Source organism: Battus philenor, unplaced genomic scaffold (genome assembly GCF_028537555.1).
Source record: "Battus philenor isolate CCGP_79_NKW_IND1 unplaced genomic scaffold, ilBatPhil1.0.hap1 SCAF_14, whole genome shotgun sequence".
Taxonomy (NCBI): Eukaryota; Metazoa; Arthropoda; class Insecta; order Lepidoptera; family Papilionidae; genus Battus; species Battus philenor.
Window position 1 is genome coordinate 14677441 of NW_027181676.1, and position 21467 is coordinate 14698907.

General features: G+C 36.0%; 2 protein-coding genes across 2 annotated transcripts; one reads left to right on the forward strand and one right to left on the reverse strand.

Annotated features, from left to right (window-relative positions):
- The first annotated feature begins 66 nt into the window (after window positions 1-66).
- On the forward strand, window positions 67-4708 carry RpS13 (ribosomal protein S13). The gene is made up of 3 exons (XM_068777685.1): window positions 67-176; window positions 333-460; window positions 4376-4708. Exons 1-3 carry the CDS (start codon window positions 154-156, stop codon window positions 4678-4680), a joined length of 456 nt encoding a protein of 151 aa, XP_068633786.1. The 5' UTR covers window positions 67-153; the 3' UTR covers window positions 4681-4708.
- A 1793-nt stretch (window positions 4709-6501) lies between these two features.
- Window positions 6502-21271, reverse strand: LOC137933720 (kinesin-like protein KIF20B). Its single transcript, XM_068777748.1, has 14 exons — window positions 20825-21271; window positions 19023-19277; window positions 18205-18333; window positions 16332-16448; window positions 15114-15264; window positions 14495-14687; window positions 12398-12546; window positions 11611-11737; window positions 11038-11182; window positions 10170-10271; window positions 9656-9691; window positions 9260-9344; window positions 7344-8955; window positions 6502-6835 (listed from the first exon to the last, which is right to left on the reverse strand). Exons 1-14 carry the CDS (start codon window positions 21170-21172, stop codon window positions 6694-6696), a joined length of 3591 nt encoding a protein of 1196 aa, XP_068633849.1. The 5' UTR covers window positions 21173-21271; the 3' UTR covers window positions 6502-6693.
- Between the last annotated feature and the right edge of the window lie 196 nt (window positions 21272-21467).

Here is a 21467-nt window from a genome sequence, read left to right on the forward strand (position 1 = left end):
CAAAAAGAAATGTTTGGAATCACTAAATGAACGAATGTATGAAAAGTCACAACACTATATGGAAGTGAATGATTCTGCTTCTTCCGGACACCATCTTTTTGGTTTCTCTTGTTGTCGTTGTCAGATCGGCGATATTTCTTTAAAGCCGTAACCATGGGTCGTATGCACGCACCTGGGTAATTAAACGTTTTTTAAATCTGTGGAAATATAGTTCAATTCTATATACATCAAGTTTTATGTTCCCAAGATTTGTAACTTGTGTATCGCCTAACCTCGAAATGTTTCTTGGTGACCACATGGCGTCGTTAAAAGTGTGATCTTGTGTGTTTCAGTAAGGGTATCTCCCAGTCGGCGCTGCCGTATCGTCGCAGTGTGCCCACATGGTTGAAACTGACCGCTGACGATGTTAAGGAACAGATTTTCAAACTCGGCAAAAAGGGTCTCACACCGTCCCAAATCGGTACGTATCAACCATAACTTTTTACCACGCTTTTCGAATAACGAAAGAGTTCTTGATATTAATGTAATTACTATAAAAACATATACGTTTTTAATTTTTCTTTACTACTTAAATCATACGATTAACTAAAAAACTTTTAGTCGTGAAAGATAACAATTTGATTTGTAAATTAAGTTTAGTTAGAAGTCATTTTGAAAATAATTTCATTTTGTTTAACTATTGCTATACTTTCAACCGTTTTATTTCTAAGATAGGAAAAAGTTAAAAATTTCTGTTAGTAGGTAAAGTTAGAAATCATTCGGACATATATAATGTATATCTTTAGAGAGATATTGAGTAATAAAAACGAAATAATCTAAAAATGAATTCAAATTGTATGTAAATAACACTTAATAATGAAAATCAAAGAAGGCCCTTGTGGCAGTAGAAGCATATACTCTTATGCATACAACTTAAAATGTTTAGGATATAAGAATTGTCTTGTGTTTGATGTTTTATGTGTTACAAAAAAATAGTTTTCTCAAGTAATTTTCATTAATAATGTTATAAATTAATGAAATATAAGGTCTTGTATTTTATTGTGACCAAAAAGGTTTTGCACACAATAAAATATCAATAAATATATCAGGGGAACCGGAAAGTAATGTCACTTTCTTAAGTTAAATTCACATGACTACATTTTTAACAAGTTTTTATTTATAATCGACAATATATTCATCTTCATTATGAAAAACCTTTTGCCATCTAGTATATAAATTTTCAATGCTAGAGCTGTAAAAATCAATTGGTATTTTTTCAAAATATTTTGACAGCAATACTTTCCTCCTAAATCATTGGGATTTTACTTGAAATTGTGGAACTGGGTAACTTTAATTGACATAAACTTTTGTAGCATTGGATCTAACTGAAAATATAATAATGGTTATATGATTTTCACAAGAAAGAAAAGTATAATAATAAAATTATATACAGGATCATAGGTGGAAGGTGTAAAAGTTTTAAATGGGTGAAGAATGTATAGCACATTTGTAACACTAGAAAATATGTTACATTCATTTTGTCTATTTTTTTTAAATAGCTGTAGTACCTCTCCTACCTTGTTATAGGACAGGGTTTGATATTCTTATAATGATTTTTTCACTTTTTTCTTTTATTTCCTTATCCTTCTGTCATTCTTTTCATACTTATGTCTTCATTCTTTGCCTCACATTCTTCCACCTTGTACCTCAAATATCACATCCGGGTGATATTACATTTCTTTACCTCTATTTATATTTATTTAATATGCTCCATTTATAGTTATTGTGAAATATGAGTTTACCGTTTTTATTTTATTTACCTAAAATTATTTTGTGTTTTTATTACTTATTCCTAGTTTATTTAGTTGCTTACCTGACCTGTATCAGTTCTATTTCTTTTCATTGCATCCTCCACTGTCTTCCTGCAGCATTACAGCAATGCTGGTCTGTCATTGTCATCATTTCATTATTGAAGTGATACTATCCATACCAATTTTTTAGTTCAAATGGCATTTAATGGCAATTATTTTGTCTATTAAAATGCAACAGGCCAATAACATCTCGCAGTACTAAGTCGGCAACAGTGTCCATAAACATGGTGCCTAGAGCTGGCCTCATATGGGGGCAATTTGAATATGGACACAGGAGTTTAACCCTTCCTTTTTTAATATATAAGTTATATATTTTACAAAGGGCGGATTAGCTGGTGTACAGGGACATTTCTAAAATCATTGATTTTTGAATAGTGTACCATACATTAACTGACAGCAAATGAGATATATACATATATATATAGATACACCTTGTATATGATGTTTCATGAGTTCTCCATGAACAAAATGTATACAATGCAATGATACTGCTATAATGATGATTTCTAATGACTGACCATGAGTTATTATTCATGTGCTTGAACCCTAATAATCACCACTCAGTCAGTAAGAATATAAAAAAGGGTATGAACAAATTAGGATCCCTTGCCTTGAAAAATTCTGCTAGAGGTCCTTTGAATATGGTGATATTTAAAAACTGGACTCTTCATTTACAAATAGACTTGACCAGTGGCTTAATTTTAAAAGATGAGGAATTTACAACAAGTATTGTTGAGTAGAATTAATTACATAAGAAATTTAATTAATTGAATAACTTTGAAATTGAAATCAGTGTAGAACGCAAATTTCAAATTTAAAACATACTGTGTGGAACATTTAAAATTGTGTGACTTTGTTAAGTATTAGCTTATTTCATTGAACCAATTGTAAAAACATTTTCTGCATGCTTCCTTACTTTCCAGCGAAGATAAGTGTACTTGACATAAATAGAGTAAATTGTTTCTACCTATAAAAGGAGATAATTATGATTACAAAAAAAAATATTTCATTAATAAAAATATATCATATATAGATAAAAATAAGGCATTATAGGAATGAAAACAGAAATAAAAGTCCAGCTCAATTTTAGGAAATCATCAACATTACAAAATAAAATTAAGAGCAATGATAGTTTTTAAACAACACTTAATGCTGCCTTGATATTTGACACCAATATCTCGAATCCCTTCTGTTATGTCGAAGGGTGCCAGACTAAGGAATATTCTAAAATGTATGTCTTCCAAAAGATTTCCCTGAAAAAGGGGCAAAATAATGATCTTTTGGAAAAAAATGACATGAATTATTTCATTAAATAATAATACAAATGCAATTTGTTTTGTCTTCACCACAAGTATACCCGACATTATGCAAAAAAAAATTCTTTACGTTCCCACGAGTTACTCGAGATAAACAATTGAAGGGATAATTAGTTTTTGTTCATTTACTTCCTGACAACAGACAAATTAACTAAAATAATGTAAGATTATTCATAGCTTGCATATGTAACACAATAAGTCATTTATTTATCAATAACTTACAATTGTTTACACCAATTGGACTGTCTATAACAGTGCCATCCCAACATGGAACCCACAACCCACAGGGCCAAAAATAGGCACAATTTTAACCCTTCCTGCTTTAATATAAAAATATGTGTACATAGGGTGAAACTAGGATCAGATTAAAATCTGTGGGTTCCAAAGTTCACTCTGAAAACTGTACATAACTAACTCAGAAGTCTTTTTCTTGGTCACTTTTACTAAGTAGTTAAGTCAATTTATTCCCAAACAATTTTTAATGAACTTAAATGTACATATAAGATTGTTTAAACATGAGAGAATCCTACTTAGGGTTGGTAGGCCTTGGATGTAATAACATCACGAAGTCCGAAGTAGAAGTGTGTATATTCATTAAGCTTAACTAGTATTTATACCGATTTAAAACAATGATCAACTAATAAAAATCGTCACCCAATCACGCGTAGAGAAGTATTGTAGAGCTCTCTCCCTTTTGCTCGATTTAAATAAAAAAAATATTTCTGTGGAATTCTCTCTTTCGATGCGATGCTGATGATGACGTGATGTAGATCCTAGAGACATAGGAGACAAGAAAGACGGGAATGTATTATAATATCCTTTACAGTTGTCTACAAAAGTAATGAAGCCTAGAGAAAGGTGTAACAACAAGCCTTTATTTCAAGTGTTAACATTATCTATATCGTTTTTATTATTTCTTATCATTCTTTTCTTTACATAAAACTTATTAGTGTGTATATATAGACTATATACCGTCATAATATTTTCTTTACTAAATTTTTCTCATATAGTCTAGACCTCATGTTATATATTGTGTAAAATGTACACCAGTGAGTAATATCAGATGTTGTTATGGTGTCTCTACTTAGATGTCAATAAGATGCTTGGGAATTGAAATTAATGGCTGTTGTGCTCTAGACCCTCAGAAGACGGCATCTAATCAACAAGCATTGACTCTGAAATAACTGATAAAAAACTCTTGTATTGCAGGTGTCATGCTCAGGGATTCACACGGAGTTGCGCAAGTCAGATTTGTCACCGGCAAAAAGATCCTGCGTATCATGAAGGCCATGGGCCTCGCCCCTGACCTACCAGAGGACTTGTACTACCTGATCAAGAAGGCCGTGGCCATGAGGAAGCACTTGGAGAGGAATAGGAAAGACAAGGACAGCAAATTCAGGCTCATTCTCGTCGAATCCAGAATTCACCGGCTGGCCCGCTACTACAAGACAAAGAGCGTGCTCCCCCCCAACTGGAAGTACGAGTCTAGCACCGCCTCCGCTCTGGTGGCTTAAGTTTAAATAAACTATCTAAAATATATAATGTTTTATTTCGCTTGTAATATATAATGTTTGGTGACGTTTACCAAAGTGGTTCTGGTGGACTAAGGTTTGATGACAAAATTTTGGGGTTTACAAATGCGAAAGCCAAAATATATTACCTTTCGATTATAAAGAACTAAAATTTAGGTTTGTCTTCATCTATTATTATAAGCAATAAAATTTAAATATTTGACATCCATTACGAGAAGAAACTTGTTTTTCGGGAATATGTTAGAAATAAAGTTACAGGGGGTCCACCAAATTCAGCTACATTTTGTAAGTAGTTTTTGAGAAAAGTCTGGCTACTGTTGATCCATATTGTTAAAGCCTTTCTTGAAGTTTAAAAACTTTAATGCATAGCTTCTCAGCAAAAATCTTTAAGAAATATTTCCGATAAATCTCACATAGTGACAACTTTGAAACAGGTGATGTTAGTTTATTTTTTCTATGAAATTGTGATAGGCTAATAACTTTCGACAGTAGCCTGCAGGGAAATAATAACTTTAATATACTGTCATTTTTAATTTTCTTATATAGTTTAGAATTCCTGAAAACCATTGATTTTTGGATAGTATGTACCATATTATTAACAATTCATTTACCTCTTTAACCTTCTAACTGCCAAGCTGTTTTGGCCATGACTTCCCCAGGTGCCAAATGGAAATATCAAGTGTAGGCTTTCCTTATGTGAAAATTTGGGATCTTTACATTCTATGAATGAATATAACACATTATGTATATCATTATGTATTGAGACCGCCGGCGACCTTCATGGCACTTAAAGGCAACAGAGTACTCGGTGTGCCATGAGGTCGCCGGCGGGTCACGTTTTTGTAACATAGAAAACACGATAGGTTTTCAAAGCCAGCTTTGAATTATGAATAAATTGTGAATTCAATACAAAGAAAGGTTTCTAAATACATATTCTAATGTAAATTATATATAAAAAGTGAGGCCGCCCGCGGTCTCATTGGCACCCATGGTAACCGCTTCTAAAACATGCTGCAAATCGTATACCATCCCGTGATCCAGTTGCTAGGTGCCTAATGAAGCTAATAATTACCGGAGGGTCGGAAAAAAATAATGTTCCTTAGATGTACAGATGAAAAATTGTGAGGTAGCCGGCGGCCCTCACGGCACCTATTGTTGGGTATCGTGTGATAGCCGGCGGTCCTCATGGCACTTAAAAGGTTAAAGCCCATCACCATTACAGCATAATGATATCACAAAGCAATATGTTACCACTCCGACTAAATAAACAATGAGGTGACGATACATGGACAGTTATTGTACGAAACATTTCATCCAATATCTCTCTGCCAAAAATGAAGATCTACGATGTGTTACAAGTGATGACTTAAGACACTAAACTTTGGTCTTCTGGTATCACGAAAGGAACCGATATAGCCAAGCTGATTGGCAAGGTAAAGTTGAAGAGTAGACCACATAGCACAGAGAAGTGATAATTGTTGGAGCCTTGGAGATAATGTCCTTTCTAGTGCAGTCTATGACATCCAGTCCACCTTATTCAGGTTGTTGGAAGACGCTGGATGTAGCTTCAAACTGGTTCCAATGGAATTCTATGGTGGAAGTCTATGTTCAGCAGTGAACATCCTATGGCAGAAATGATGATCATATTTAGCATGTTTTACTTAGATTATGACTAGAGGTAATGTTGTATACATGTGTGCCGATTCAATAAAACTTTAAAGAAAACACCCCAATAACCAAAATTGAATCATTTTTTTTTAATATAAAACGAATTATTTTCATATAATACAAAGTAGAATAAATATGTACACTTAATTATTAATAATATCATGATTTAATTACTATAATAAAATACATGGATGTATTATTTAAAGATAAATATAAATGGACGTTGATTTGACATGTTTTAGGCTAGAAAACAAACCGGGAATACCTTTAAATATGAATATAACAATTGCCATGTGGAACAATGTGTTTAACGGAATGGAGGGTACTTCAAAGCTTGCGGCGTGCCCTGGGACGATGATATGAGGGGCGAGGCACTCGCACACGCTCGGTGCTGTCCCCGGTCTGAGGGGAACTCTCCTCGAGGGGCTCCGCGCGCGGTGTGTATAATTTCCTTCGACTTCGAGTGACACTATGAGAAATTAATTAAATTTAGAACCAGATCATTATGTAAATTAAGATTAGTAATAAGGGAAGCTGTAACATAAATATTTATAGTACCTGGCAATTGATTTGGCACATTTTGTATCACTAGGAGTATATTATAAAATGAAAATATTGGCTGGATTCAAGTTCGCCTCCCTTATTTCTTTGACAGTACGTATATTGTGTAGTTAAAAATGATAGGGTCTATAAAAGTTTCATTTTTCTAGAGATAATTCCCACGTGCCAAATCAAATGCCGTACTATAAAACTTCAGAGAACTTCATATTCTTTCAGCTGACATGATGAACTTCTATGAAGCCCACTGCAAAGCGTATTCCTCCCCCAAAGATCGCCAGGGTATCCAATGACTTCTCGCGAAATAAACTATGGTTGTTAGTCCATCTAGTGGGGTGCTTATGGGAGTTTATTTGGACTAAATTAAATTTGCAAAACACAGTACAGTCAGTTCAGAAATTTGGCTTAAAATTTATTACCTCTTGGCGGGGCAGCTCTGTATTTCGTAGTTGGGAGGTAGATTTTCCTGCTCCTCCTTGTCTGGCGAGGAGATATCTGTTACTTCTTTCCGTGGCGCTGGCAAGTCCAGAGTAACGTCAGAGAACTCCTGCTGTAAGTTGACGATGTCTTTCTGCTTTAATCTTATCTCTTGTTCATCTCCCTCTGGATTGTTTCTGTGCCTTCTTAACCGCAAGCTTCTCTTAACTGTAGAAACACTCTCGCATTTCGCTTGAGTCTCTAATAGGATCTCTTCTCCATCTTTTGTTTTCAATTCAGTTCTCTTGTCGGTTTTGTTTTTTCTTAATTTGTATCTTGTTTCAGAGGTTTCTCTCTTCGAAGTTTCATTATTGGATGTACTAGTATCCTGTGTTAGTAACATTTCAAATTCAGTACTCGGTTGTGAAATGTCTTTGTAAATTGCTTCAAATGCTTCAAGTGTATCATCTACCTTAATGCTTGTTTCTGTTGCGTTGCTTTTTTCAAATTTTAAAACCACTTCGGGCATTTTAAAAGGCTCTTCAATCAACTGAGGCTTATCTGTTGTATTATTAATATTTTTATTTGATAATATTATATTATCAAATGATTTCTCAAGTGTTTCAATGTCTTTGTTTTTGGTATTTAACTGTTCTTTCACTACCAGATCTACATTCTCCTTATCTTCATCTATAAACATATCTAAGGAGTTATTGTTAATTTTAGACAGTTTATTCTTCTGTATAGACACTGGATCTGGTCTTGTAAAGCTTTCGAAAAGCTTCTTCATTGTACTAGGAACATATTCTTCTACATTTTCGTCTTTCACAATTGAAGGTGAGCGAACATCATCTTTCATTAAAGACTTTATATTTTTATTTTCAATCAATCCTAGACTTTCTTTGGTCTCGACTTTAACATCTAGGTTGTCAAAGTAGATTTTCTTCACCTCGTCTGGTTTATTTACATCCAGATCATCGTCGAAATATCTCTTATTCTCCTTCAATTTGAAGTCTGTGAGGGTGTTGTATAATTTCTTAGGTGAGGGAACAGTATTTGCCGCCTTTTCCAATTCCTCAAATTGCATTAAGGAGCTGTTAGAATTGTGTTCCTCGGGGTCCGACTTCACAGATTTGAGAAACTTGTTCACTAAGCTGTCAGACATGACTGCGGGTGGTTCCTCATCAGTTTTCACTTCATGTATACTTTCTTCCTTTATCACATCATCTATAGTGATATCCTCATCTTGTACTTCATCAGACGCGCTATCCTGTGACACTCTGACGAAGTAGGTACATTCCTCGCGTCCGGAGACGTTTATGACACTCCTGTCCACACTTTCGTCGCTTTCATCTTTCAACGTATCATTGGAATCGGCTGTAAGGTTGTTCTTCTCTGCACTGACGCGAGGTACACTCTGTCGTGTTATTCTTGAACGATTTAGTTCTTCCATTGTGAAAGTGGGTTCGAGGCTCTCATTACATGGGTCGTCCACACTGTCATCATCGTTATCATCTTCGTTATCACCATCATTATCACCATCACTGTCACCGTCGCTGTCTATTGCGCTCGCCCCATCTTCCTTTAACTTAAGCGCCTCTTCGTACGATTTTTCTGTGTAAGGCAAACAATTGATTATTTTATATTTTGCTTTGAATGTTAAATTTGTCATTTAAATTGCTCGAAACGAAAGGGTTAAGCTCGTGTGGCGTGGACCCAACTTTGGGAAACTACCCTTATATAGTACATTGCATCATACATATCTAACAATAGGAAAAAAAACCAGACATTTTTGCCGGCATTATAGGCGGCCCATCTCTATCAAATGTTGACCTTCCACAAGTGAATGAGCTTGGTGAGCGCCAATTATTTACGACTATACGTAGCCAAGTGACAGTTTTTCAAAATTAAGACATACCATCTCTCTCCTCGATGCAGACGCGAAGGTGCTGGAGTTCCTCTTTAGCACGAACGCGCGCCAGGATTTCTGCGGACAGCTTCTCCTGGAAACACACTAATATCATTACTTTACTTCACTACAAGAAACTTACGACCGCGGGTTAGATTTCCGGGATACTGTGTTATATTGACACTTACTGTGCATTAAATATAATATATAGGATTGCTTTCCACAAGTTTTTCACAAGTTTGCATACCATAGTAACCTGAGATCGCCAATCCACCTGTCAAGTGTGGCGATGATGGTATATCTCCACATAGACATCTTTGGTCGAGGCCTATATCTTCCAGTGGGCATCTATGGGCTAAAATGAACTGTCTATGATGGGCATAGATAACATATAGATATACTCACTTCAAGAATAGCCCTCTCTGTTATCAGCTGCGATATCTGAAAACAAGTATATTCGTTTATTAGACATTGGACCTTTAAAAGAACTCTATTCATTTACTTGACAACTTAATACTTATTTTATTTTTTTAATTGCATTTAGTTAATCTTTTGTATATGAGACAAGACAGACTTAGTCTTTGGAACATCAAACATCAAACGGCACTAATTCGTATTCATTATGCTTATTCATCTCTATTACACTTCACACACACACACACAGATCTACGTGTTCGTGTTAACATTTTTTACCAAAAATCTTACTCTTGAAGCGAAAGGGTTAAACTCGTGCCCAGTCCACTTTCGGATTGTTGTATATATATATATATATATATATCATCGCGATATCTCTGTAACAATATGGCACAGAGACTTGAATTTTTGCAGGAATGTCCCCCTCTCCTGGGGCGGGTGACAATTAGTCTTTATATGAAGCCTTATGTCCCAACAGTGGGAACATTGCTTACATACAACATACCTTCTGCTGTAAATTGCGCATCGGTGTACCGCCGCCGCGTGGCTGCGCTTGCGCATCCAACTGACTCAGCCGCGCCTCGTATTCTTCTTTCATTTCTTCCATCTACAATTCAGTATACATCTCATTAAACTACTCTTTCTAACACAACTTTCAATTAAATTAATATTTAAATTACTATTTGCCTTTTGTTATCGTCGTTGCGATATAGGCACTCGCTTAAGATATCTATGGAAGGGATGTACCATAATCGCCACGCTTCGCAGGCGGTTTGGCGATCACAGTGTGGTATTATGGTATGCAGTACACTGTAAACTTGTTTGTGAGAAACAATCTTACATAAATATACAAAGTGTGAATTATGTAAGATTGTTTCGAGGGAATCGGACCAGGGATATAAGATTCCTAGACTCACTCCTCTATCGCTGGCCTACCACTGCTCGAGTTCTATTGAGCCTCCGAATTATCGAGAAACAAATTTGAAGTTTAGTTAAAGAACTCTTCTACTGTATATATTGCGGCTAGAACAAAGGATGGGCATCAGTGTCCTTTGTGTACTATAATACTATACTGCGATCTCTTCTAATCGTGACGATTATGATATATACCCCCAAAAATATCTTAGGGGGAGGCATATACCTTGCAATGGGCCTCTTATGTGATGCAGAAAAGAACGAAGCTGTACTGGTGTGGAGGGCAGCGCTGGGCTTGTCATCGTGGGGATCTTTGGAATGAGATCTATACTTTGTAGCAGGCGTCTATTGACTGAAAAGAAACTCTTAAGTGGGAAGGTCCCAAACAACGTGGACCGACATGGTGAAGGTTGGTTCATATATTATTTGAAAAGAAGAAAGAAGATGACATGACTCACTTCTCCTCGGAGTGACTGCATAAGAGCTTCGTAATACTGGCGCGTCATATCTTTGGCTTCGTCCACGAGCTCCTTCATGGTGTTGGCCGTCTCCGCCTGCTTCATCTCCATGGACGCCAACAATTCTTTATAGCACGCTTGAGACCTGAAAGGGGGATTTTTAAATTATATGAAACATACACAGCCTGATTTCAGTATCACTAGATTTTTCTAGATTCATTTGCAAAGAATATTAGAACAATAATATAGAGTAATAAATAATAAGTATTAAACAAATGAGAGATGAGAATAAAAATAAAAGATTATGAGAAAAAATCATTGCTGTAAAAATGATCCCTGCTTACATATGGTTGGGATGTACAGGAGGCCCAATAACAGGTTTGTATAAAAACCTAAGTACTTTCACTTAGATGAAGATAAAAGTAATTTATTCAACATTAAAACTTTTAACATGACTTAATAATTGACATCTATTTTTTTATTCTATTTTATTTTTGACTCTGTTCTAAGGGGATGTTATAATTGGATGGAAGAAGGGGGCATTACAAATGTATATTTGAAATAGATACTAACTGCAGCAGTTCAAAGTGCAGGCGTTCGTTCTCCACGCGAAGCTTCAGCACCTCGGAGCTGCTGGAGACAATCGTGTCCTGTGAGCTGGTCTCCAACGATGAGTACTCTGACACCGTGTTGTTAACCTCTGGAAACAGTTATCACATCATCTGGTGGCTGACAACTGGTTTTTCGCTGTCTGCATTCAGCTACTTTCCGGGACCTTAGCAATGTCGTTGGTCTTGGGTTACCCACGCCGCGTCTACCGGCTTGTGGTTGCATCGTCAGAGACTGATGAACGGAGTTCTTCGCCCTTCATACGAGCAATACTTCGAGCTGCATCATTTACCTTGGTTCTTCTGTGACCTATGCATTATTAACACGTTGAACGCCAGATTAAAAACCATGTTTAGTTCAGTGGGCTGCGACAGACACCATGTGAATGCCATCGTGTTGGGTCCAAGAGGCCGCGTCGGACACCATTAGTCCGCATGCCCTCGATCATTTCAGAAGTCTCTAGGGAGCCAACGGACAGTGTTTCGACTGTTTTTACCAAGGCATGTGACCCGCGCGGCCCCGCTGAAAAATAATGGGTAAATCGCTGTTTCCGCAAGTCGCGCATTATTTTTATGAGTTTTACTAACAATATTTGCAAAAATACACCTTGGCGATTTTTTGACGATTTTCGATTTAATAGTGTGCCCCAGGGGACAGTATGCTGTCGAACACATGGCGTCCGCCATGGCGTTCAACGTGTTAATTATGGGTTAAGTTATAATTACTTTTATTATGTAAATGAGTTACTAACGTATATCTCGAGCGACGGCAGCGAGTTGCAGCACATGCTTGGTCTCGTCCGCGCAGTCCGGTGCCGGGTTGAGGGTCACCACCACGCTGACTGCCTCACCGCGAGCACCAGACAGCCCCGCTCCCAGGAGACGCGTCAGCTTTGACTCGCTGTCACATACACAGGTCACAAATCATTTATGATTTTTTGGACTGGATTCTTATAGCCCTGTGAACGTCCAGTCTAAAACTTCTTTTAACCCTTAATTAGGCGCATGGGGTCAGGGCCGCTTGAAATTCAAAAAATAATGGCTTACAGTCTTCAGAGCGTACTAACGCTCTTTCTAGCTTCCTCATTCCCCTCGGGGTACGCAAATTAGTCGCATCCAGAACATTAACACTTGCGCACACATCGCTGTCCTTTAGAGAACTGACCCCATGCGCCCAGTTACGTTACATTTTTTGGCGAAGGTAAGTTTTACTTTTGTGATTTTTTTGTGTTTATATTAGTATATTGTTTACTATTTATCTTTGTATGTGTGTATTTTGATACGGTATGATTTCTTTATGTATTTTTGATTTTTTTTTAAAGCTTTTTCTTTTTTTTGAATTGAAATGCGTACCGACAAACAAGTATTACAACGGCTGGATGAAGTGCTTGATGAAGAGCAAGATGTTGCAGGTTCGGATTCGCAAGACGAAACTTTAAACGATGCTGTCATTGATAGTGCTCATAATTCTGAAAGCGAAATTGAAGAGTCTGAACATATCCAAGACATCCCTGTGTCAACGGAAGATAATTATTTTTAATTTCGACATACTCAGAGAAATAGCCCGAAAGTGAAATGGTGTAAAGTACCACCATCGAACGCAGTAAGGACCCGAGCACAAAATATTATTTTACATTTACCTGGAGTATAAACATATCTGGCATCAACGCATTTGTCATACAGAAAATAGCTGTGACACTTGTGGAGGATCACCAAAAACGTCGCATACAACTACGTGCTGTACCAGCGACAACAAAAAGACGGCTCCATGAAGTTTATAATGTTAACAAGGCGGTTTATCATCAATCGACAGCTAAGCGCGGACGCTGTTCATCATGTCCTAGAAAGGACGACAAAAAAGTGCCACCAAAATGTTTCAAGAGTCGTAAATTTATTTGTCAGCAACACTCAAGGATTTACTGCGTCGGATGCAGAACAGAAGATTCCGCTGATGAGGCTGAATAAACTTTATTTCTTAAGTTGATCTTGGCTATGCCAAAAAAATTAGTTTAAAGAGAGGTTTACTGTTTTTGTTTTTTTTTTTTAATATTTTTAATGTCATAGTAAATATTTGTTTCTTAAAGTAAAGTATATTAAAGTACTTTATTAATTACTAAAGAAATCCATTAAGTTTTATTCCTTTTTGATACTCTTTTCTCAATATTTTTTTGGGGTCATTTAAGACCCCATGCGCCTAATTGAGTGATTTTCTTAATGCGCCTAATTAAGGGTTAAGGTAGTGAAGCTTGGCTCCGGCCGCTACATACTATTATTTTACTGGATTGATAGTCCGTTCATGAAGCTTTTTGAAGTGAAAAAGTTTACGGGGTCCTACAAGAGGTCCCCGTATGCCATCAGTATTAGGTAAAGTTTTCTTGTTGTGATATTGCTTGTGGTTAAATCTTTGTTAGAGAAAGTGTAACGTAATATGACGAGAGGAGAACAGTTTAGAAGAATGAAATGATATTCGGGTGACTATTTCTAAAGAGAGGCTTATACTCAGCAGTGGATGTGACACAATTGAAATGATGATGATTTTATAACTTCCTCTCGCTCAATGCTGGCTGAGGTGTAGGTGGTCAGGCAGGTGTAGGTGATGGAGTAGGTGTAGATGGTCGGGAAGGTTAAGGTGGCCAGGGACTTGTAAGTGGTCGGCAAGATGTGGGTATTCGGAGAGGTGTAGATGGAAGGTTAGGTGTAGGTGATCAGGGACGTGTAGAAGGGAAGACATGTGGGTAGTTGTAGGTGGTCGGGACGATGTGCTCAGGAAAGTTATCAGGGTATGTGGAGGTGTGGACGGATGAGAAAGTGCACATATGTGTGGAGATGCAGATAAGAGGGGAGCATACCGGTATGGCACGAGCGCGTCTCGAGCGACCCGCTGGCGCCGCCGCAGCGTACGCAGGCAGCGCTCCAGCACGTGCAGCGAGGAGTTAATAGCCCGCGACTCCGCCAGGCGAGCGCCCGCGTTGCGCGTGCGTCGCGCTCGCTCGCAGCCGGCCAGGTCGCACAGGCGCACGCTGGATACGCGGCAGCCACCGTCTGCCGACACCATATCAATATATATATATATATATATATATAATAACTTAATTTTCGAATGTATAAACACTACCCTAACATATAAGATAAATTCAAAACATAGATAATCAATTTTATTTTAAACGTTGACGGTTGCTATCACTGTCACATACATTTATTACTCGTTGCCATATTCATAAATATAAGATTCGCTGCGAAATTGAACCAGAAAGGAGGAGAATTGCAGATTAACCAAGACCACCGACGTAGCTCGAAGAATTGCTCGTCTAAAGTGGCATTGGCTCTAGAATGGTGACCACGAGCTGGTAGACAGGCTTCCCGCTAGGTGGAGTGATCGCATAGCACGCAGGACCGGTCATCGTGGGCGAACTTTGATGGAGGCCTATGCCATGCAATGGGAGTCCATCGGCTAAAACTAAACCTTACCATTCTCAGTGAGCATGGTGATGGTGAAGATACAGTGAGATCTGGAGGAGTGCAAGTTGACACCGGTGGCAGCCACCTGCAGGTTGCGTTTCCCGGCCACCATCACGTCGTACGCCTCTTCACCCGTTCGCACAAACACTTGCGTGGCGCCCTGCAACACGAACAGCATAGTTTAAAAAACAATTTTCAGGATTTACTTTGACATAAAATTCGTATATTAATGTATATTTATTCTTATTATTAGACCATACAAACTCTATATCTTATTATTTCTTATTTACATAAAATTTCCCCAGGCATGTTTCTATCGTATGTAGTTTTAAATAAAATGCCTTATTGATTAAACTTCTTTAAAAATTTGCTTGAGGAATTTACTTACAGTAGCATGATCCTTGTCCCAAAAGGACATTATTTGGTGTTACTAGCTTATTTTTCCTCATGTTAAAAGTATAATAGTTACTGTTTATTTTTATGCTATCTATATTATTGTAAATATAGGGAACACTACTATATATATATATATATATCAAAAATTGTATAGTCAGTCCATAAGAGACCAGCTCGGAATGGTGGTCTACTCAGAAGACTTGGCCACAAATTGTCAAAACTACAGGAATACTTCCTCATACTACTGTACTTCAAATTTCAAATAATGTCATGAAATCTGGTGCTCCTCACTATTTATAATAAAAAAATTACATACACTGTACAGTATATTTGCAATGTAAATAACAATAGACAAAAGCTGGCAGGTTTCTCAAAGGCTTACTCCAGCTGGTTAATGTAAACGCCGCTTTCCAATTTACAATGGCCTAATTATTCAACAGACATAGTTAAGCTGAGTTACTTCAATTATTTTTAATTTTTATTGATTCCAATATTTATTATTTAATTTGTATATATGTATATAAATAGATATATATGTATATATACATATATATATGTACATTTATGTCTGTATATATATATATTTATATATATATATATACACAGTTATCTAGAAGGTTTTACAGTCGCGCGGCGTATGTAATGGCACGCTGTTTGTTTTTACAGCAAATGTCAACGCTATTATCTTTTGCGAAGGCATTATTGAAGACCCAACAAGACTGTTGTTCAAAATTAAACGACTTTACTCATGGCATTCTGTCAGGGTTCTAGTGTAACAACTACAAAACTGTTCAAAAACAGGAATATAATACATATATATATACAAAATACCTTGACATAGACATTGCCGCTATAGTCTTCACGGATCACCAGTTTGGACGCAGCACTCCTATCACTCGTGGACAGCAAGTCGTAGATTCCTTCGTTATATATTTCAACAAATGATACCTGCAATAATTAACAATATATATACTTTTTATTTATCAATATTATCTCACCAGTAGACAAGCCACGAGGAGTGTCAACATGCTAAAGGCAATGTTTACTATAAGCTGTTGTATATCTAAAACTCTGCTAGAACGAACCAGGTGTTTTTTTTATCTAGAAATAAATGCTGCATGCTTAAAGATTAAAATAGAGAAGAATAGTATTCTTTGATTCTAAATTCGAGGTATTTTAATATTAAAATTATCCATTTATTTTAAACCGAGAGTACTGGCCATATATGGATGGCTGTTGGAATGAGGTACAACAAAGTCAAATTGAATTAGCATATCACGGCTGTCAAGGTTACCATATACTAGTTTTGTAAAAATATTTAACAAAACTATTATTACTAAAGTAAAAATATTTTCATCAGAGTTCCCCAAACTTTTTTGTGTCCTAGACCCCTTGCCATGTTTTCCCGTGTTGGGTAGACCCCCTACTTATCTGATATTGATTTCCTGTAAATTTCTAACTGTAGTGAAGTTTAGTGTATGTTCAAAATGTATTGCGACCACAAAGCGAATACCAACATCCTACAACTTACACAATTATATAAACATATATAATATTTTTTTTACTTCATAGGTACTTTTATAAATAATGTAAATGTTTTGATATTATAAGATAGTATGATGTAAGTAAATAGGTACTATCAGTGTATGTGTTGAGATCCACTATCGTGGACCCCCATTTTCATTTCATGGACCCCCAAATTTTTTTTCGCTGACATAGACCCCTTGCAGGTTGTCATAGACCCCTAGGGGTCGATGTAGACCACTTTGGAAATCACTGCTTCAGATGTTACGGATAGTCCTCTGTGCAAGATATGCCAGAGGAGATAGTTGTTCATATACTACTCCAGTGTGGGGTAGCATCCTACAGGGCTACCTCCAACTAAGTTGCCTCCTTTAAATAGCCTGGGGACCTCCGCTCTGGCTGGCACTCTTTGATAATACCCTTGGCTTGGTCGGTTACTATTGCTTGACTAATAACACTTCTTCCTCTTCAGAAAACGTTAACCGTAGAGGTGGAGGAAGAAACTCATGCAACCCTTCTATCTAGTATGATAGTGGATTGGCATGCCCTGATATGATTTGGCCTCGTTTATGATGAGATCAGTTGGTTATTGAATGGCATTAATGTCTCAGTCTCAGGACTATGCGATCAATGGATTTGTGCATTGAGCCACAGAGTTAAAATAAACTTATTACATAAAAACAATAATTAATATTTAATCTAAAACTTTCTATTATGCATATACTTTAACATTTTTTTATATGTTAGTATATGTATTATAAATTTGGCTGGCGTGGTTCCACCTAGTGGACCAACGACATTTTCTGGTGGCGGGAAGCTGCTAGATGCAGGTCAATATTTAAGTCCATCTTTGGGTAGGGCTCGGCATTTGATTTGGCACGTCGTAATTATCTCTAGGAATATTAATGTTTTATAAACATCATTTTTAACTACTCAATACACACTGAAAGTAATGTGTGACGCGAAACTGATTTCAACTGATATTTTCACACATTATTTTTTATTATCTTATTTAAGCATCCTCCATTGAAAATTAACAAAATAATGTAATTTTAGCGCCATCATGTTAAAATAGTATTTAAACATTGAACGCATTAAGAAAAACGAATTCAAAATAATTTTTGATTTATTTTTCGTTCTCGAATGTTGCTGGCTGAATATCTAGTGAAACAACTCTTACCCAGACATAATACTTGGTTCTGTTCGTGAGGTCCAAGTTGCTGGCGGCAAGGTCACTGCGGAGGCGTACACTCATGCGTCGATATTTATCTCTCAACGGCGCTGACATTTGTCGAATCTGTTTGATGAACTGTTGAAACGAAGAGCAAAGCAATAATGAAAAATATTCAAAAAAATATTCCTCCGTAATTTTACAAAATCTTAGCTTATGATAACATAATTAAAAAATCTGAAAAAAAAAATAGGTTCTTTGAGACATATAACAAATGTAAAGAAGTGTCTACATATTGAGTTACAACATTTTAGATACCATTATTATAACTATAAACCAACAATAGAATGTTTCACTACGAAATCAAATCAGAAATGAGATACACAAAAGATCTAAGACCACCAATATAGCTCAAAAAATTTGTCTGAAGTGGCAGTTCCACATTGCTTGGCAAGAGTAATGACAACGTTATGGTAGACGTGGCGTGGGTAGCCCTGCCACTTGGTGAACTATTATAGTTAAGGTCACAAATACAAGACTAGACATTGCTGCGATCTTTAGGGAAGGCCTAAGTCTTGTAGTGGGCTTCTATAGGCTGATATGATGGTGAACAGAAAGCAAAACATCTTTAAAGATCAACCAAAGCATACTCCCATTGAGACAGCCTTTGTAACATAGTATTGCATTTCTTTAAAGGAACCCATTACTTAGTTTTGTTAAAAGCATCTTTAACAATGTTCCACCTGTAACCTGTGTGGAATTTAATGCCAACAGACAAACAGCATCTTTGTCCGGTGGCATTTGACTAAAATAAAAACCTATAATACCTGTAACTCATGTTCCTGGGCGCTATAGCTAAGCTTCTCTGCTCCGTTATCAGCAGGTTTGTAAACCGGATTCTGTGCAGCATCGACAACCCTGAACACATACTCTAGGGATCTTGGCACCAAGCCTGGAGATGCCACTGTGCCCATCAGTGTGAATGTCTTCCCTGATCCAGATGCTCCATATGTCAGTAGCGTGAAACTGTGACCATCTGGCAACTTTTTTAGATTGTCTTTGACTATTCTTTCAAATAACTCCTGAAATTGATATTTATAATATATATTTATAATGTATATAATCTGTTTATTTAAATACATACAGAACATAAAGTTTTCCACACTTTAATAAAATATTCAAATTTTATAATAATTCATTCAGTTGCATTAAATCAGTATTTCAAAGCCTTTTTTATGTTATGTCCAACTTAGCCAATCTAGTTCACGGACCTTTCCGCTCGGTGAATTCAGAACCGATGAAGCTGTAAAAGCCTCAGGGCTAACAGCATTAACATCTTCAAAAACAATACAATACCCACCTAGCCTTTTCATACCCTCCTATGTAACATACTTAATTTTTATATTAAAGCAAAAGTGTTAAACAACACATGTTAAAACCACTTTTGAATTTCTGCACTTTAAAAATCAAATTGCCTCCTTTTTGGGTGTGGACCCTATATTGAGAAACACAACATTAAATTATTCAAAACAAAGGTGCAATCAGCTAAAAACTTGAATATGTGATATTGAAATTGTAATCCATAGTTTGTACCCTTCTATAGCATGTTACTATTGATTTGGCACATAGGCTTAAAAGTGGGACTTACGGCAAAAATATAAAAAAAAATAATAGAAAGGAAAAACCCAATTTAGTGAATTAAAACATGCTAAGTCACATATATGTCATCAAAATAAAAAAAAAAAACAAGTTAATATCATATAAGAATCAGAACTTTAACACATTCATTGCATAAGGAGATCTAAAAGACCCCTTGACCTTTGTTTAATGAAATGAAATCAATCAAAGTTTTAAGTTTCTTGTGTATAACTAAGACAAAAATACATATTTGCTTCTTACTTAAAATTAGATTCATTGGCATAATAAAAATATTAGACATATATGAAGTATAAGAAAAATTAGTTATAAGATATTAATCTCGAAATATCAAGCTCATAGTCCTTGAAATTTTTATATATTTATTATTATTTTGTAATAAGACTATCCACTTCAGATCATTGATTCTGCTTATTTGTGTGTCATTAGAAAAATGCTCACAATAGCCTAATTTAATGGAAATTACAATCAAACTCCACTATTACGTGGTCTAAACATATGCTAAACTGAGAATAAATCAAGATTTCCAAATAAAGGACCCATGCCCCACACCATGGCAATTAGAAAATGGCCTTGATACCTTTTGCTTAAATATAAAAATTATTTATGTTAAAATGGTGGTGTAAGTTATTAGAAAGGCTAAGACAGAGCATGGCATAAAAAAAGTTTGAAAACACTGATTATTTTTTTTTATCTTATTAGATGACAAGGAAAAATATTTCTAATTTCAGAACCACATACAACTTTTTTTATTTCATTTTTCATTCAATAAAAACATATTCCATGCCATTATTTCAAAGCAATGGTTTCATCAACGGGTCAACATTTAATTTGAAAAAAAAAAAGTTTTTTACTAATTCAGGATAAGGATAAAGATAAAGATAATATTTAAACGCTCTTGATAACTTAAGCAGGTAATTTTATATTTCAATTGATTAATATAAATAATAATAAAGTAAAATCATTAGCTTACTTTTTGGTCTGCCTCCGGTCCAAAAATATGTGAGAAGGTGTACATTTTTGAAACATTGTGTTGTGTCCGCCTACCGTGTCCTATTGTAGCAGTATCTAAAGATGTTATTAAACATCGGTCGGATTTTACTTCGTACAGATTACTAGGGATGTTACAAGGTTTCAGCCTCAAGTACACCTGAACCAACTCCGGTTCTTCACATTCAGAGTCTTGTTCGAATTGCTCCAATAAGTTAGTACCTTTTTGAGGCCTTGGACGCATAAATGGATTTGATATTAAGGGCGGGCGAGGTTCTATAAATGAAGGTATATCACGCCTCGATGATTCATTAGAACTCCTCTGCTCCATGATTGTTTTACACTAAAATCTCTATTTTACACTATCAATATCACTAAATTAATTATTTTAAAATATTTTTATAAAGAATGCAACGGAGCAACGGTTCGACTGTTTTAAATTTTCAAATTACTGTCAACTTTATTTTTGTAATGCCGATAAAGTCTAACTTTTGGCCAATGTCACTATTTCACAATTGATATAAAAATAAATAATTTAATCACAGTTGATTAAAGTAAAACAATTGCCCAAAAAGTAATTTCCTGGATACATTTATGTAGTTCCAATACTTAATTCCTTGTAAAAA

What these genes read in the sequence shown, in the direction of transcription:
- RpS13 (XM_068777685.1), top strand. Translation starts at nt 154, where the DNA reads ATGGGTCGTATGCACGCACCTGG. An exon ending in GGTCGTATGCACGCACCTGG is followed by an intron (nt 177 to 332) that starts GTAATTAAACGT and finishes TGTGTGTTTCAG; the next exon opens with TAAGGGTATCTCCCAGTCGG. An exon ending in TCTCACACCGTCCCAAATCG is followed by an intron (nt 461 to 4,375) that starts GTACGTATCAAC and finishes CTTGTATTGCAG; the next exon opens with GTGTCATGCTCAGGGATTCA.
- LOC137933720 (XM_068777748.1), bottom strand. Translation starts at nt 21,172, where the DNA reads ATGGAGCAGAGGAGTTCTAATGAATCATCGAGGCGTGATATACCTTCA. An exon ending in CCCAGGAACATGAGTTACAG is followed by an intron (nt 18,334 to 19,022) that starts GTATTATAGGTT and finishes TCGTTTCAACAG; the next exon opens with TTCATCAAACAGATTCGACA. An exon ending in CTGCACTTTGAACTGCTGCA is followed by an intron (nt 11,183 to 11,610) that starts GTTAGTATCTAT and finishes TCCCCCTTTCAG; the next exon opens with GTCTCAAGCGTGCTATAAAG.